Source organism: Aethina tumida, chromosome 3, assembly GCF_024364675.1.
Source record: "Aethina tumida isolate Nest 87 chromosome 3, icAetTumi1.1, whole genome shotgun sequence".
Classification (NCBI taxonomy): Eukaryota; Metazoa; Arthropoda; class Insecta; order Coleoptera; family Nitidulidae; genus Aethina; species Aethina tumida.
Window position 1 is genome coordinate 11,105,381 of NC_065437.1, and position 18,745 is coordinate 11,124,125.

General features: G+C 29.7%; 2 protein-coding genes across 2 annotated transcripts in view; one reads left to right on the forward strand and one right to left on the reverse strand.

Moving 5' to 3' along the window:
• LOC109604748 (ecdysone-induced protein 74EF) overlaps positions 1-18,745 on the reverse strand; it is a 194,849-nt gene that overhangs the window by 148,353 nt on the left and 27,751 nt on the right. The gene's annotated exons all lie outside the window — the stretch shown is intronic.
• Positions 10,672-18,745, forward strand: part of LOC109600364 (U7 snRNA-associated Sm-like protein LSm11) — a 28,665-nt gene continuing 20,591 nt past the window's right edge. The window contains exon 1 of the mRNA XM_020016510.2: positions 10,672-10,996. Coding sequence (XP_019872069.1) covers positions 10,687-10,996 — 310 coding nt within the window. The 5' untranslated portion in view covers positions 10,672-10,686. The remainder of the gene's footprint in view (positions 10,997-18,745) is intronic.

Consider the following 18,745-nt stretch of genomic DNA (forward strand, 5'->3'; position numbering starts at 1 on the left):
TATCTATCTTCACTAATGGAGACTATTTTCATTTCAGCCATTATTTATATATTCAATGTACAATTTCAAACTAATGTTAATCATTAAATTAAATGTCTAATGATTACTTTCGTTTATAGTATATATATTTTTTTCAAACACAAAATTAATGTGCAATTTATGTAATACAAAAACTTCATTAATGTTGACAATGTTCAATTTCAAACTACTGTCAATCATTAAATTAGATCTCACTTGATTACTTTCATTTTTATATATTTTTTTTCACTAATTTTTTTATATAATACATAAATTTATGAAACTTTGAGTTCAAAATTATCTTCAGTAATCCGAAAACTAAAGAAGGCTAAAAAAAACAATTTATGTAGTTAATTATTTAAAAAATTTAAAAATAAAAAATTTAAAGTAACTCCAGTAATCCGGATACTACGAGAGTCCGGACATACACCGGAACATCCGATCGTACTATCTAAGTTATCTATTATTTGTATTTGAAAATTAATTGTGCATAATTATTTCGTATGCCACTTCTAATTTTGTTTCTTGCATAAGTAAATAAACAAAAAGTGTTTGAAAGGAGAAACCGTTTCTCGATAAAAAACTGGATAAACAACGAAACGTTTCCTAGTTGTTAATTTTCTAATGTAGTCCGTAAAATAATGGCACGAATACAATAACGAGCGTGTTTTGCATCGAGAAATTAAATTAATTATAGAAGATCGGTTAATGACCAATAGGAAATAGGAAACTGTTACTGACAGAAGTTTCACTTAAATATGAGAACAACACGAATAAGGATGTCATAATTGTAGATCAACCGTAATATTGTAATGTCACTTTCAACGGTTCATTTCGTACATGGATTTTTACCACAAATAAGGATGTAATAAAAGCAACGATTTTTTTTGTCGATTCCTACTAAACGAATTAGGATAAAATAAACACGTGCACAAAAATACTTTGTTAGTTGGACACATTCATAAAGAGTTCATTTTTATTAATGACCCAGTACTTTTATCATACATATCTAATTAAAAACAAATTTTAAAATTTTTCACCGATAGTCACTATGTAAATAAACACGTAGCCTGGTTAATGACCTCTCTCGTGTTAATGGGTTAGTGCACTCTAAGTACACACACACGAAGACATCACAATAAATTATTCTAATTTTGTTTTTATAAATACCTAATTAAAAACTATTAAAAACGAATTATCCTTGTATGTGGAGCATACGTCATCACCAGATAACAGATGGGTTTTTCTTTTGTGACCACCCACTTTATTTATCTCATCTAGTCCATATTAATGTGTATTTTATTTTTAATTATAGAAATGTGTTTTTTGAAGTGAAAACTTCTTTAGCCGCGTTGGGCACTTTTTGGTAGGGGGAAACCTTATGGGTTCGCGTCACCGACATGCTCGTCCTTCTTTTGTTGATAAATTCAGACAAAAGAAAAAAGTTGGTGATTTGGCTGGTAAGCTCGGTTACTAGACCAACAAACTATGTGTCTGCCGGCGGTTCAAAAGGTACCCGAAAACTAGACCTTAAGAATAAAACTAGAGGGTGAGTTACAGCTGTATATTTGAGAGCATTTTGAAGTCAGGTAAAATTTTACTAATGCAGTGGTTTCGTCAAAGGCCTCCAACTAAGCCGGAACTGAGTTTGATGCTAATATCTATTACTGTTTTGAAAGTGGAGGGTTCATAGAGGAGAATGCCGTCTGAAAGGAATCTCTATATAGAAATATTCGAAATTTTCCAAATAATCGTTCAAGATCAGTATTGAAATCAAGTGATCGGTTATACATATTTTGGTTCCAATTACAATCGAAGGATGGATGTTTATTAAGCAAAAGTAAAACATACTTGTTTTTTATACCAAAAGTGTGTAAACTGAAAATTAGCCTTTACTAACAAATAATAATAGATTTAAAGTATTTTTAGAAGTGAAAACTTATTTAGCCGCGTTGGGCACTTTTTGGTAGGGAAATATTATGCGTTCGCGTCATTGACATGCTCATGACAGGCGCACGTGCAGTGTGCTGTGGGCCTTAGACACTTTTTGGATGGGTTAAATCTTATGCGTTCGTGTCACCGACATGTTTATACCAGTATATCTGTAGCTATACAGTTGACGTATAGTGCTGTGTATATCTTATAAGTGAAATTGAATGGATTTAGTGAAAAATTTATTTAAATATGTCCAATGATCTAAAACTCAGTACTACAGAACATAAAACGACAATCGATGCCACTTTTACGCGATACTTAGATAAATTTGAATCAAACATTTTCATTTCTTACTTTAGTTACCATAAGCCTATTGTATCTTTTTTAGAACAAAATGAAATAATTGAAAGTACAAAAAGTTTAAGTATTGTTGAAATTAATGATGGAAATGATGCAAACAATTAAAATAATGTCAGAAATCGAGTACATTGAAATTTAAGTAAATACAAATACTATCCATAAATAATATGATTGTATATTAATTGTTCTTTCAATTGTATTTATATTTTATCACGATCTTGTACAGCCCTCGATATATTTAAATAATAAAAAAAAAACATATAAACATGCTTAAAATTGTTGCTTGGAGGGTCAATAAATGTGAAAACCAGATTAATGTTGATAAATTTAATTCAAACATTATGAAGTAATGCCAATATAAGTTTTCACTTATATTGGCAGTCTCTATAACTGCCACCTTTAAATTTTCTTTTTTAATAATAAACTTTAAATAAAACATAAATAAGGTAGGAGGGGCTGTAACTTTTTATTGAACAGTAAGCAATAACATAGTACATGACCAGAATGATCGTAAATTTATTTCGACACACACACAAAATAATAATTTATAAAGTAATCGTGCCGGTATAATGTTTTTCGCACGTAAAACAAAGGTGCATTTGCCGGGGCATCGCACGCTAAGATCACAATGAAAGGTGAACAAAACTGCATCGGCCCGCGATTGTCTTTACGCCCGCTCGGTAGAAAGTCCCATTTGCGCCGTTGACCGCTGCACTGTGGGAAAATCGCACACCCACACCTCGGGAAATGCACACCGGAAATTGTTTATTTTCAGGTTAAACGATCGCAAAATTGCTTCGGCTAATTTCTTTCGGCGATCGACTTAAACTGTGATACAGATGCTGTAGGTGTTGAAAATCTAATGTAGAAGTGATCATGTAGTACGGATTTCTAAATTGGTAGTTGGAAATTAATTAAGGTAAGAGCTAGATTATTTCTGCTAAATCGGGTAACTCGACCGGTGAAAATGGATCCGACTTTCTTATCCTAACGTGATTGGTTTAATGATACTTCCGCATAATGTTACATAATACATAACTTAATGGTTTTATTTATTGTCAACGAACTATTGAGAAATTCCTAAGTGAATTTTAAGGAATGTTATTAGTTTTGTTTGGTTAGGAAAAGGTTTTAATGTGAGGTTTAATGAGATGTTAAACGTGTATAAAAATAATTATTTAAATTGTAACTACTACTATATATATCTGGAAAGATTAATAAAATATTTTTTACATTTTAATAGTTTAGGCTTAAATGGAATAATAGGTTGTGGGGAGAAAGTCTCACCTCTTTCATCTGTAACTTACTTATAAACAACTTGAAAGATACGTCAAATATTTTATCATTACATTAAATTACTTAAATTGACATTCATATATCGTACTTTGAATCTCTACTTAATTAAATAATAATTGTAGTGGAGGAAATAAATATATCGTACCTCTGAGTGATACTTTTTATTATATTTAAACAATTGTTTATTTGGAAAGTTTAAGGACATTTACATCTTCAACTACTCCCTTATGACTTTTACATCTTGGTGATAATTGAGTATGAATTAAAATAATACATTTTTTAAGGATCAAATTTAGTAACTTTTATTCTCTTTGAGAGAATTGAATATTAATTGAATAATTCTTGTCATTAAATTACATAAATTGAAATGTACGTACAAATTCATCCCTTTTAATCTGTAGTAACAATATTTTTAGTGGAGGAAGTGAAACATTTGGTACCTCTGAGGGTACTTTTTTATTATTTTTAAAACAGCTGTTTTAAATAACTATTAAGGAAGTTTAAGGACGTCATTTTGCTTCTTCATTTAGTCTTTTACATAAAGTAGTAAATGAGAATTGTTTGAGATAATATATTTTTTAAGCATTACATTTTGTAGTCTTTGCTACATCTTTTTGCCAAAGTTTGGAAGATTTACTATGAAGCTAGATCTGAATATTAATTGAATAGTACTTTTAAGGGAGTAAATAAAGCTTTCTGGAACCTTTGAGTAGTAATTTTTATTTATTTTATATTAAGTGAATAATACTTTTAACATAAGAAATATTGCTTTCTGGTACCTCTGAGTAGTAATTTTTGATTATATTTAAAACAGCTGTTCCGAAAGGTTATTTGGAAAGTTTAAGGAAGACATGTTGCATCTTCAATTACTCTCTTACTAAAAGTATTACTTCCACATTTGTCTGAAAATTGAAAATAATTTAAGATAGTAAATATTTCAAGGATTAAATTTTGTAGCCTTAACTGGTTATCTTTGGTAGAACTTGAAAGATTTACTTCTTCATTTCATCTTTATTTTGATCTGAATATTAACTGAATACGAGTTTTAATGGAGGAAATAAAGCCTTCTGGTACCTCTGACTAGTAATTTTTGATTATAAAACTGTTGTTTCCATATCTTGGTGAGAATTGAAAATAAATTAAAATAATAAATTTTTTAAGGATCAAATTTTGTAGCTTTTAATCTTTTTGCAAGAACTGAATATTAATTGAATAATTCTTATCATACTCCCCTATTTTATCCTTAAATTTTATCTGTATATTGAGTGAATAATACTTTTAATGAAAGAAATAAAGCTTTCTGGTACCTCTGAGTAGTAATTTTTTATTATGTTTAAAACAGTTGTTGCAAAAGGTTATTTGGTAAGTTTAAGGAAGACATGTTGCACCTTCAATTACTCTCTTACTTAAAATATTACTTCCTCTAAAAATTGAGAATAATTTAAGGGAGTAAATATTTCAAGGATTAAATTTTGTAGCCTTTACTGCATATTTTTGGTAGAATTTGAAACATTTACTTCTACATTTCATTATTAAATTTACTTTACTATTTTATCCTCGAGATTGATCTGAATATTATCTTTAAAAATATTTTTAGTGGACGAATTGAAGTCTCTGATACCTCTGTGTAGTACTTTTTTATTAAATTTGATATAATTGTTTCAAATGGTACTTTGTAAAGTGTAAAAATGACATTTTACATCTTCTCTTTAATATGCTTTACTGCATATCTTTGCCAGAACTTGAAAGGAAGTAAACTATCTGGTACCTCTGTGTACTACCTTTTAATTATTGGGAAGATTTTGTTTCTCCAATTAGTATCTTACAGAAATAAAAATGAATTATGATAATTACTTACCTTACTTTTTTATATGAATTTGTTGCAATTATTTCAAATAGAAAGATTTAACGACTACATTTGGATCTTCAATTACTCTCTTATTAGAAGTATTACTTCCTCATCTCTTTGTGAATGGAGAACGAAATACGATATTAAATTTAAATTAAGAATGAAATTTTATACCCTTTACCGTATCTATTTACTAGAAATTGAAGATTTACTTCCTCATTTCATGCTTACGTTTGAACTCAATAATATTTAAATTAGAAATGTCATAAAAAATGATTAGATAGTTAATTAACTAGTTATTTATAATGGGTGATTCTAATTTATAGTGTTCTTGTTCTTCTCCATACTTTAATTGAATGATGGTTTTAGTACAGGTAATAAATCATGTAGTTCGCCCCTATTTCGTTCTTAAGTTTGAGTTGAATAACATTTTAACAACAAATTTCATTAAGAAATATCAAGTAGAAAGTTAATAAAATAAAATAATTTTAATTTGAACTTAAACTGGACTGGACGTATAAAAATATCATCAACACAATTTTACGTCACATTGTGACGGTGCGGTGCCGGAGGGTGCCGCGAATATCTTGGCGTGAAAGCGAAACCGTCGAGCGAGTTTTCCTGGCGGCCGCTCTTTCCGCTTCGGACGCGTTTCGTTGCGCACACATCCATACATGTGCACTTTTTCCGCCAGGTCGTTCGCTTCGTTTGTTTGTTTGTTTGTTTACATTGCCTAACAATTACGCTGGCTCTCTAACGAAACGTTATCTCATCGGGCGAAAGTATGTGTATGCGCCACCGACTTTTTCTCTCGCGCTTTCCGATCGATGTGCGAGCGCATTTCTGCACTTGCGATGTCAAGTGTTCGACGACCGTTCACGTAATTTTACGTAAACGGTCTCCGTCACATTCGATAACGTTGTGGTTTACTCAGCTTGGACTGAACACACTCTCAGTTCGGTTGAACGTGTTTTTGTTGAACATGTCAATATTATGGTCTGTTATCAGGCATTAGAAATGTCTTTCGTCATCTGTTAATTAAATGAAATCATTGTCAAATTGGAAATAACATTTAACACATTATTCAACAAAATAATCATTTTTATAATCAATAATTTGTTTCGACGATATGTCAGCAAATTCATAACATATTAAAAAAATCAAGGTTCTTAGAAGGGAAGAGGAGAATTAAAAAAACTAAAAAATAGTAAAAAAACTAAAAGAGAAGGGAAGTGCAGAGGATCTAGCAAATTTATGCTACAAGAAAAAATGCTGCATTGTTAGAATTGCAGATAAGACAAGGAAATGGGAGAGAGAATAAAAAATTCAACCTCCTCTCTAGAATTAAATTATTTAATACATACAAACATGTACAACATAGAAAATAAATAATACACACATAGAGAAATATCTGGAATAGTGTACAAGAGAAGAGAAGAGAAGAGAAAAGAAGAGAAGGGGTGAGAAGGGAAGAGAAGAGAAGAGAAGGGAAGCGAAGAGCAGAGGGGGGAAGAGAAGAGCAGAGGGGAAAAGAGAAAGGGAGGGAAAAGAAGAGAAGGCAATAGAAGAGAAGAACAGAGGAGAAAGAGAAAAGAAAAGCAGAGGAGTGAAGAGAAGAGAAGAGAAGAGGAGAGAAGGGAAGAAAAGGGAAGAGAATGGATGGGAAAGGAAGAGAGCAGCTACAAAAAAAATGCTGCGTTATTAGAATTGCAGATAAGACAAGGAAAGGGAAGAGAAAAAAAAACGACCTCCCCTCTGGAATTAAATTGTTTAATACATAAAAATTTGTACAATATAGAAAATAAATAATAGTCCCATAGAGAAATATCTGGAATGGTGTACAAGAGAAGAGAAGAGAAGAGAAGAGAAGAGAAGAGAAAAGAAGGGCAGAAGAGAGAAGATAAGGGAAGAGAAGGGCTGACAAGGGGAGAGAGGGGAAGGGATGGGAAAGGAAGAGAAAAAAAAATGTGTATAAACCGAAAATTTATAAAAAACTGAAATTTTGAAATTTTTCAAAATTTTCGTATAAAATACTGCTAACATCTTATTCTTAATTAACTTCTAATTACATTTTTCACATTTGTTTTTCGCACGTGCATGAATATTTGGAGTATCACATAACAATGACAACTGGTTTTTTAATTAACAGGTGTTGAAATAAGTTAGTTTTATCCTGTTTACACCTTAGTGCGGGTTATTTGTAATATAAAGGTCGCACCAAACTATTTTTTGGTACACCGTCTCAACTACAACGTGACACGAAAAATTATACACGTGGAAAATAAAAAAATAATTACGTATTATTAATTAGGGTCAATGGCGGCAAATTTTTCTTGAATTATTCATATTGTTATAATCTCTTAGAACGCATTACAACAATTAAACGTTTTAGATAATAAAATCTAAATGAGACTTTATTACCATAAATATTTATAAAACATACTTTCATTAGCTTCATATTTTATAATATATACCTCCCTATCAACGCCTGTTAAAATTATTACACTACAAAAATAAATTTAAAGTTGAACAACCTTAGTGGAAGATATCTTATACGTTGTAGACATAGTGCACACATCTTGGTTACGTTTTAAGTGGATCAGCCATAAATTTTGTATACAAAATTTTAATTTAACACATCCTCTGCAGAGCACAAGAAGTGGTCACCACGTTTATGTGCTATTTATGTGTTGTTAAAAGGCAAAGTCATAGTTTGTTTATGAGTTTTTTTTATTCTAACAAGTGATTTAACAAAATTTCACTTTCCTAAGTAACGGAACCGTAACGTTTAACCTTCTCGTGCTGAAAGTTTACACACGATTTAGAAAATGAGATAAAGTTGAGGAAATGGTAACAATGGTTGAGGTCTTCAATAGGTAGAAACAAAAAATTATACGATTTTTTTATCATTTTCAACAGTTTTCAATGTAGTAATAAAATCAATCAATAAAGTAATCTTTACAGTAGTTTAAAAAATGTGGAATAATATTGTTTGCACAGTTGTTTTATGATAACGATATATCAGCAAATTTTTGATACAAGAAAAAAAAACTGAGTTCTTAAAAGAGCAGAAAACGTTGAAAATATTCTTTATCACCTTGTCATGTTTTTGAAATGAAAATTATCCGTAAAATATCAGTTATTGGTAAAGTTTTAGGAAAAATGAGATTAAAGATCTGGAAGAACAAGTGAACAAAAAAAAAATGCTTGATAAATTGCCACAAAGTTATTTTTAAAAATTAATTTTAGAAAATTGTTCCTATAAATTAATAATTATTAATAATTATAATTTTTATATTAGTCAATTATATATTATTTATTTTCAAGGCCGACTTATTTGATCAATTATATTCAGAACAAATAAAACAATGATAAATAATGATAATTTATGTCTTTGTTTCCAAAACCAACAAATTTGAATAAGAATTCAAGAGGGACTTTTTTCTCAATATTAAAAAAATGTTCAAGATGAATAAAAGGTATGTTTGTTCTTCAAGGTGATTCACCTAACTTAATCGTCTATATTGTTTACTGAATGTGCCATGGATGTATTCAATTTTATATTTGACATCATGATATCCCAGTAAAAATAACAAAGTTATTGTTGTTTAAAGATACACAAAATTAAACGTAAATAACTAACACTTCGTATAAAATTTGAAAGTACTAATAAGGGCTTCTTATAAGATCATCGTTGGTTAACGTGTATGCGAAAAATGAACTTTCCAATACCGAAATTAGTGATTTTTGAGACCACCTGTCAAAATTTTTAGAAAAAAAATTAATAACTTAAACACTTTTGGGTTTAGGTGTTGGATGTGGATAGCAATTTTAGTCATAATTATATGAATTGAAAATATAAACTTCCGGGGGAAACCGGAAATGAAATTTATAAAATTATAAAAGTTCGTTAAATCAAGTTATAATTGCTATAAAATTTTCAAATTAATATCATTTCCTGTTCTTTATAAACTTCTAATGAATAAGTTAGGTGAATCACCCTGTATATAATGAGCAGATACTAAAAATTAATTTTTTTTGTAAAATTCTAGGAGGCATCCCTCGAAGTACTCATAGTTTGGGTGAAATGGCTCCATGTAAGCCACAATTGCACCAATGTTGGAATCCATTAAAAATAATTATTGACTAAATTTATTTAATTTATTCAATGAGGAATTCCCATCAAAAATCTTCGATAAATTTGTATGCATTATCATAACATTTAATTTTATTTAAAGAAAACACTTAATACAACAGACTACTTAAATATACTTTCAACTTGTTTGATAAAAATTTATTCACGTTGGTTTTTCCAATATTTAAACAATAGTTTCCATTTTTATTACATCTAAGGTTACTATGTATAATCTTTTATTTTGTATTATTTTTTAAAAAAATAATATTAAAGTTGATTATCAAAATTGTCAAGGTTTTAATTATAATATAATGAAATAATTAATAAATTTTATAAAACCTTTCTATTTGATTGTTACTCCAAGGTTTTAGAATAATAAGTAATTATTAAAATAAATTAAAAAAGTGGTTCAAGTCAAGTTCTAATTGATCAATTTACATTCTCTATGAACTTCTAATGAAAAAAATTAGATGAATCACTCTGTATACAATTTTTACAAAGTTTTTTGTGAAATCAAAATTGCAAATATATTAATTAATATTATTCAGCACGCATTGTTGGCTAACCCTGTATAATTCATCCATTCTTTAGATGGTTTAGTCCAATTTGGCTCTATTAAATAATATTAAAGTTGGAGTATTGATTACCAAAATTGTCAAAGTATTAATTATAATATAATTAAATAATTAATAACTTTTTATAAAACCATTATGTGATTATTAATTATATTGATCAACTTTCATTCTCTAAGAACTGTATATAATTTTTGCAAAGATTTTTAAGAAATCAAAATTGCAAATATATTCTATGGTATTAATTCAGCATGCATTGTTGGATAACCCTGTATAATTCATCCATTCATTAGATAGTTTAGTCCAATTTGACTCTATTAAATGTTCGACCTACTCTTATCAGCCTATACATATGTATAATTTATTATTACGTTATGTATTTTAAACAATCGAAAATAAATATTTACAGCAGTGACGTGTTAATTGATACAACAAACACAAACATAAACACAACAGACACCGAAACGGTCCGACACCGAATCTGCGCCGGTTTCCCGCCAGAGCGTCATGTCGCTAGCAACATGGCTTCCGCCGGTGAGCCAGCGGACAAAATCCCGCCCAAAAATCGCGATTCCTCCGCAAATAATCCGCGCCTGGACTTCTTCAGTGACAAGTTCGATCCGTTGTTGGCCCTAAAAACTGCGGGATTGAAACCGCCGGTGCCGAAGGCGAAATGTCACGACAACATGAGCAAACTCAAGTTGCCCGATTTGTTGAGCGAACGTAAACAAAACACAGCTGTTGTCGGGAAGAAGCGCGACGATGCGGCGGCGGGCACTTCGAAAACTACAGCGAGCGGCGAATCGGTCCGCAGATTCGAGCCGCATCAAAGTGAGTATTTTACGCTTTTATCGTACTGTAAAATTGAATTTCACTTAAAATGATGTCTTTTAAATTGAATGTCGTACGCATTCTTAATTTAAATTTTAATTAATTTTTAGTAACTCTTTAGAAATTTTATATACCAACTTAAAAACAAAGTGCTAGTGTTACTAGCATATCCAGTTTAACATAACCTAAAATAAATATGTTGCCTGCACTGGCAAAAAATTAGTGAGTTTAATACACAAATTTTTGTTAATATATTTAATTATAAATTGTGTAATAAATTGTTGAGTGTGTTAGAAGTATTAAATCTAAAAGTTTTTTTTTATTTGTTTACGACGCCAGCATATGTTAATTAGATCAGAAGAAATTTGTACCTTAATATTTCAAAAATAGTTCAAGATGGATTTAAGGTTGGTTGTATTCAAATGAATTAATTTTTTCCAAGGAATAAGTAAAACTATTTCTTCGCATGTTGAGTAATCCTGTGTAATGCTTATAACATATTTTTCTATCAACACATTATTTTTAAAACCTGATTTCCAATTTAAATTTGGTGCCATTAAAAACATCTGTCTAATAAATTTTATGAAAATTATATTATTCTTGTATGAAATTTTATCTCCTTGTATCATGTTGACTACTTTCAATTGTTTGTATGCAGCGTAACCCATTTGAAGGTGGAATACCTTTAAATTTGTAGGTTTAGTCCGATTTTAACAATCTTAGTTTTCAATTGTAAACCATGAAAATTTATAGACAAAATGACAGGTATTTTCACCGAAAACTAAAACCTAGAGGGTGCTCCGCTAAATTAAGCACTCCTTGAAATGGGTATTTATCAAATTTAATGAAAATTCTGCACATTAATAATTCTGTGGAAGAATTCCACATATTCCTCTCAGAAATTTATATTTTAATTAAGTTGACTATGAAATAAACTGTCAAAAATAGCACAAATTATCTTATTTTTCAACAATATTGGAGTATTATACCGATAATATTCCAATATTGTTGGTGATATAATTAATAGTAATTTTCTTAAGTTCTTTGAGAAGAATCAAGAATTTATGAAAAATATATAATAAATGTATTGAATTGAACGGTGGATTAGTGGAAGTAAATAAAATTGGGGTATTAAGAGTATTAGTATAAGTGTAGTATTTATTATAGAGTTTATTTTATAGATTGGGACAAGAAAACGTGATAATTTATCTATAAGTATATATCACCATGCTTTACAATTTAAAAAAATGTTATATATATTAGTAAAAATCTTTGGAAGAGATTACTTATTATATTCCATAAAATGGTTGGAGAAATATTTTAATTTAATCGTCTTTTCTAATTTCTATATTGATTAAATAATAAATGTGTGATACATTTAGTTCATTGAATATTACAGGAAATGAATGAATGTGCATTTTTAAACTTTCTCCATTCACTGAATATTTAAGTTTTTGTTGTATCATTTCATTAAAGATTTTAATCATATGATCATTAATTATTATTCTTGCTCTTTTTTACGGAAATACTGTTAATTTACTTTTGTCCATTGACTACTCATTTTGTAAAAACTAGCTAATTTAATTACTTTGATAATTTCTTATAGTGTATTTAATCTATTGAGCTTTACTTAATATTATTTATTAAATATTCCAATATGCATTTAATAAATATCATCATCATGTACTTTATTTTTTTACTAAGATAATCACAATTTAAACATTAGATTGCATATTTCTCTTAATTAAATTTGTAAGCTGTTAAAAATTGGCAAAACATGTAAGTAAATTCACTTGGAAACGTTTCGCTCTTAATCGATTATTGAATTCACTTTCGGATGTTCCTCATGTTGCGTCGTAGGACTGTCGAACTTTGCAGATTTAAATGCTAATCAGGCGGGTCATCGATTTCGACGAATAAATTACCAATTGAAAGTGAGAAATTTCTCGGGCCGTTTGAAACGGCTCGTGCATACCCATTAGCGCCGATAATCCATCAAATATGCATATTAGAAGAAAACCCACGGCGACGATTGAAAAATGACTTTCTATGTTTCCGAAGTGTGCGGTAACATGTCTGATTAAATATTATTTAATGTTCTTTGTTTGATACATTTTATTCAGTGATAAAAGTATTTATTGCTAATAAAACTCTGAATTCTGAATAGAAAAGGCAAACTGATAAATTTTAAATGAAACTGAAAAAAAGGAATCTGAGTAACTCGTCGTTATCCAATATGTACTAATGGTTAATCACCAACGATCAAATCAATTTTTGCATTGCCTTGCTAGTTTACTCTTGAAATTTTGAATTCTGGATAGAATAATGAACTTAGTTTTTGGAAATTCAAAAGTAGATTTTACTTCAGTTTTCTAGTAGATAGTATATTTTTTTTTTATCCTTCTGTGAAGCTGAAATGAAAGAAATTTGTGTAATTCCCCTATTTTTACTAATAGTTAATTACCAAGATTATGATTAATTTTTGCATTATCATGTTAGTTTACTCATGAAATTTTGAATTCTGGATAGAACAAGGAAATTAGTAGATTTTGGAAGTGAAGAAATAGCTTTTACTTCAGTTTTCTCCTAGATGTTAACTTTAAATGAAGCCTTATATGAAGGAAATCTGAGTAACACATCATTATTCAATAGTTACTAATTGTTTATCATCAACATTTTGATGATTTTTATATTGCCTTGCTATTTCACTTATAAAATTTTGAATTCTGGATAGAATAAGGAAGTTAATAGATTTTGGAGGTGAATAAATAGCTTTTATTTCAGTTTTCAACTAAGAAGTAGATATTTTTTTATTTCAGTATTTTGAATTCTGGATAGAACAGGGAAGTTAATAGATTTTGGAGGTGAAGAAATAACTTTTACTTCAGTTTTCTACTAGATATTGACTTTAAATGAAGCTGAAATGGAGGGAATCTGAGTAACTCATCATTATTCAATAGTTATTAATTGTTTATCATCAACATTTTGATGATTTTTGTATTACCTTGCTAATCTACTCACAAAATTTTGAATTCTGGATAGAACAAGAAAGTCAATAGATTTTGGAGGTGAAGAAATAGCTTTTACTTCAGTTTTCTACTAGATGTTAACTTTAAATGAAGTTGAAATGAAGGGAATCTGAGTAACTCATTATTATTCAATAGTTACTAATTGTTTATCATCAACATTTTGATGATTTTTGTATTACCTTGCTAATCCACTCATAAAATTTTGAATTCTGGATAGAACAAGAAAGTCAATAGATTTTGGAGGTGAAGAAATAGCTTTTACTTCAGTTTTCTACTAGATGTTAACTTTAAATGAAGTTGAAATGAAGGGAATCTGAGTAACTCATTATTATTCAATAGTTACTAATTGTTTATCATCAATATTTTGATGATTTTTGTATTGCCTTGCTAGTTCACTCATAAAATTTTGATTTTTGGGTAGAACAAGGAAGTTAATAGATATGGAAGTGAATAAATAGCTTTTACTTCAGTTTTCAACTAAGAAGTAGATATTTCTTTATTTCAGCATTTTGAATTCTGGATAGAACAAGGAAGTAATAGATTTTGGAGGTGAAGAAGTAGCTTTTATATCAGTCTTATACTAAGATGTAGATATTTCTGAATTTCAGTCTTAAGTGCCCCTGAAAAGAAGGGAATCTGAGTAACTCATCGTTACCTAATTTTTATTAATAGATTACCAAAATTATGGTTGATTCTTGTATTATCTTATTAGTTTGCTGATAGAATTTTGAATTATGGGTAGTACAAGGAAGGTAGTAGTTTTTGGAGATGAAGAAGTAGATTTTGCATCAGTTTTCAGCTTTAAGTGAAGCTGAAATGAAGAGAATCTGAGTAACTCATCATTATTCAATTGTTACTAATTGTTTATCATCAACATTATGATGATTTTTAGAACAAGAAAGTTGGACGATGAAAAAGTATTTTAGTTTTCTACTAAAAAGTAAATATTTCTTTATTTCATCCTTAAGTTAGGCTGATGTGAAGCAAATACTAAAATTTAATCTGAGAAACTTGTCAATCTTTACTATTGAACCGTTAGTCGCAATCCCCGACGTTTTTACCAGTCGTTGGTACCGGGATTGCGGCAACGCCGCCCGAGTTATCCCGCAGGTTAGCGTCGAGCGTAAGTAGGGCATTTGTGCGGGCGATTCACGAACATATGATCGGACATTGAGGAGTCATTGACAGGCCGATTTAAATTTAGACTTTTGTGTTCGGTACTGGCAGATATTACGGAGGCGACCGGCATGGAGGCACAAACACACTCGGCAACTGCTTGTGGATGTTATGCGGTTTTATTAGGGGGCAATGTACCGAAGGCTCGGTGCCCGTGCCTCACAGAGCCCGACCTGACAGACTTGGCACGGAACTTACTATTTATTATTGTTGCCACTTACATAATTGGGCTATTTTCGATTATGGGCAAAATCGCTATCTGCGAGGTGCTCTGCGCCGAGGTGCAATCTTCGGAACGCATCTCCGACCGTTTTGTCTGTTTTGATGACCCACTCACTGTCTTGCGTTCACTAATTTTAACACCGTCTCGTATCTACTAACATATTTTTGGTATTTTTAGCCCGCTGGAACAGCGTAAGATTAAAGGCTTCTCTTCGTTATGGACCAGCACGTGGCTTTTATGTGCTACAGGGTACCAGGAAACTTTTTAGTAACTAATACAGTTACAGATCTATTAACTAACATATCCGCAATAAGGTGTACTTATAGTGTTTTAATTAATAACAATATTCTTTAAAAACCGGTCTTGATGTGTCTGTTCATCGTGGAGTGCGGATTTTTTTACGATTAAAACATGATGATGAGCCGGGTTTCCAGGAAATTAACTATTTAAATGGGCGAGGTGAAGAACATCGAACGGCAATTTCATGGACGGTGCACAGTAGTGGTTGGTGCATGCACCGTGCTTTTAGCATGCACTCAACTGAACCGAAATGGACGCCGGTACGACCAGGAAGGTTAACTCCTATTACATCACGCTTTTACTGCACACTTTCCGACACCGTTCCATGTCAATTAGTTTTCTCGACCAAGTATCAATGACACAACTGTCATTCTTTAAGATGGCAATTTTGTGTTGTGTGTTAATTTCTCTTCATATTTGATAGTACTCAATTTATTGTGTATTTCATATTCCAACTGTGATTTGAGTACTTATATTTAAAAAATATTTCCTCAAATCCTTCAAAACATTTGTGCTGGAATGTATTTCAATTTTATTAATTTTTGATTTCTCTTTATTTTTGGTAGTACCCAATTTTTTATGTATTTTATATTTCAACTCTTTCGCTTCTTTTACTTTTTACCTTAATTCGAAATTTTTTAAATTTTTTTTCTTGGAATATATTTCACATTTTGTGAATTTTTAATTTCTCTTCATTTTTGTTAGTACTCATTTTATTTTGTATTTCACAGTTCAACTTGTCGCGTCCTTTACTTTTTGAGTTAAATTAGAATGAATACTGTTATTCAAAAGATTTTTTTAAACTTTGCTTTATATTTGATAGTATCAATTTGTTGTATATTTTACATCCTAACTCTTCCGTCCCTTCACTTTTTGACTAAATTTAGAATTAATAGTACTCTTCAAAAAATGATTCCTCAAATCCTTTAAAATTATTAGTATTAGAATACTTCTTAGAAATTTTAATTTCTCTTCACTTTTGGAACTCTCCTCTTCGTATTTGATAGTACTCAATTTATTCTATATTTCACATTCGACTCTTTGCTTCCTTCACTTTTTGACTTAATTTAGAATTAATGGTACTATTCAAAAATGTTTTCTCAAATCCTTTAAAATTGTTAGTATTGGAATACTACTTACAAATTTTAATTTCTCTTCACTTTTAGAGGTACTTAATTTATTTTATATTCACAGTCCAATTTTTCACTTTTGAATTCATTTAGAATGAGTAATATTTCTTTCCTCCAATCCTTCAACATTTTTTGTATTAGAATATATTTCACATTTTGTAAATTTTTAACTCCTCGTCGTATTTGGTAGTACCCAATTTATTTATATTTCACATTCGACTCTTCGTTTTTTTCATTTTTTGACTTAATCAAGAATGTGTTTCCTCAAATTCTTTAACATTTTTTATATTGAAATATATTTCACATTTTGTAATTTTTTAAATTCTCTTCATATTTCAGAGTACCTAATTTTTTCTGTATTTCACATTACAAATCTTCGTTTCCTTCACATTTTAACCCAATTTAGAATCCTTCAACATTTTTTATATTGAAATATATTTCACATTTTGTGAATTTTTAAATTCTCTTTATAATTGATTGGTATTTGATAGTACCTAAATTATTCTGTTTTTCTAATTCCTACTCTCCACTTCCTTCACTTTATTACTTAATTTAGTACTAAATTCATGAAATGTTTCCTCAAATCCTTCAACATTTTTTGTATTGAAATATATTTTACATTTTGTGAATTTTTAAATTCTTTTCATATTTGATAGTACTTAATTTTTTCTGTATTTCACATTACAAATCTTTGTTTTCTTGACATTTTGACCCAATTTATAATTTACAATTGATAGTACCTAATTTTTTCTGCATTTCACATTACAAATATTCATTTCCTTCACATTTTAACCCAATTTAGAATGAGTATGAATATTTAAAAGGCATTTTCTCAAATCCTTCAACATTTTTGTAATGGAATGTATTTCATATTTTGTGAATTTTGAACTTCTTTTCGAATTTGATAGTACCCAAATTATTCTGTTTCTCTAATTCCTAATCTTCACTTTTTTCACTTTATTACTTAGTTTAGTACTAATATTTATGAAGTGTTTCCTCAAATCCTTTAACATTTTTTGTTTTGAAATACATTTCACATTTTGTGAATTTTATCTTTTATTATATTTGATAGCACTCAATTTATTCTGTATTTCACATTCCAATTAGAATAAGTACTGAGATTCTAAAAGTGTTTTCTCAAATTCTTCAAAAGGTTTTGTACTGGAATATATTTTACAAAGATGTTTCAAGAAGAAATTGCTCCAGTTCGATTATTGTTCTATTCTCGCAGTCGCAGACGGACCTAGTAAAAATCTATTTTTGATTTATTACAACCTATAAAAATAGCCTCATAAATATTCTGCCGACTTGGAAGTTTCCACATACTCCTTGTGTACGAGACCTTAAGATCAATCTAAAACGGTAAATTTCATCTAAAAATACGAACGGCACAATTTAAATCCATGATGATAGGCGGTTATGTATTATCATTGTGTTGTTTCAAAACCACTTGAAAAACTTAAAACATCTGCTCAACACTTTAATGCCGGGGATTGAGATGATTTTTTTATTTTGTTAGTCTGTCCAAACAATTTGAAAAAGCTTTGTGCTTAAATTAAGTGCGAGTCTCAGCGTGCCAAGAATTCGTTTGAAGTGATATTTTTCATGGAATATTTATATTTCAATTTAAGAGTGCACTACACGGGACAAATCACCAAGTTTTGTCTTCCGCCATCGCACCAATAGACAGAAGACCAGTGTAATTCCCGTCATTAATTGCCCATTCAATGCGCACACTGTTTACGCTTTCTTCCGATATTTATTTTCGTTTTGTGTATAATTTCAGTAGGTTGTTACTTGCACGATCGTAAATCACGGTCCGTAATAAAAATGCCCGGCATAATCTTACATAATAACTTGCATTATTTTTAGGCTCACTCGGGTGATATTT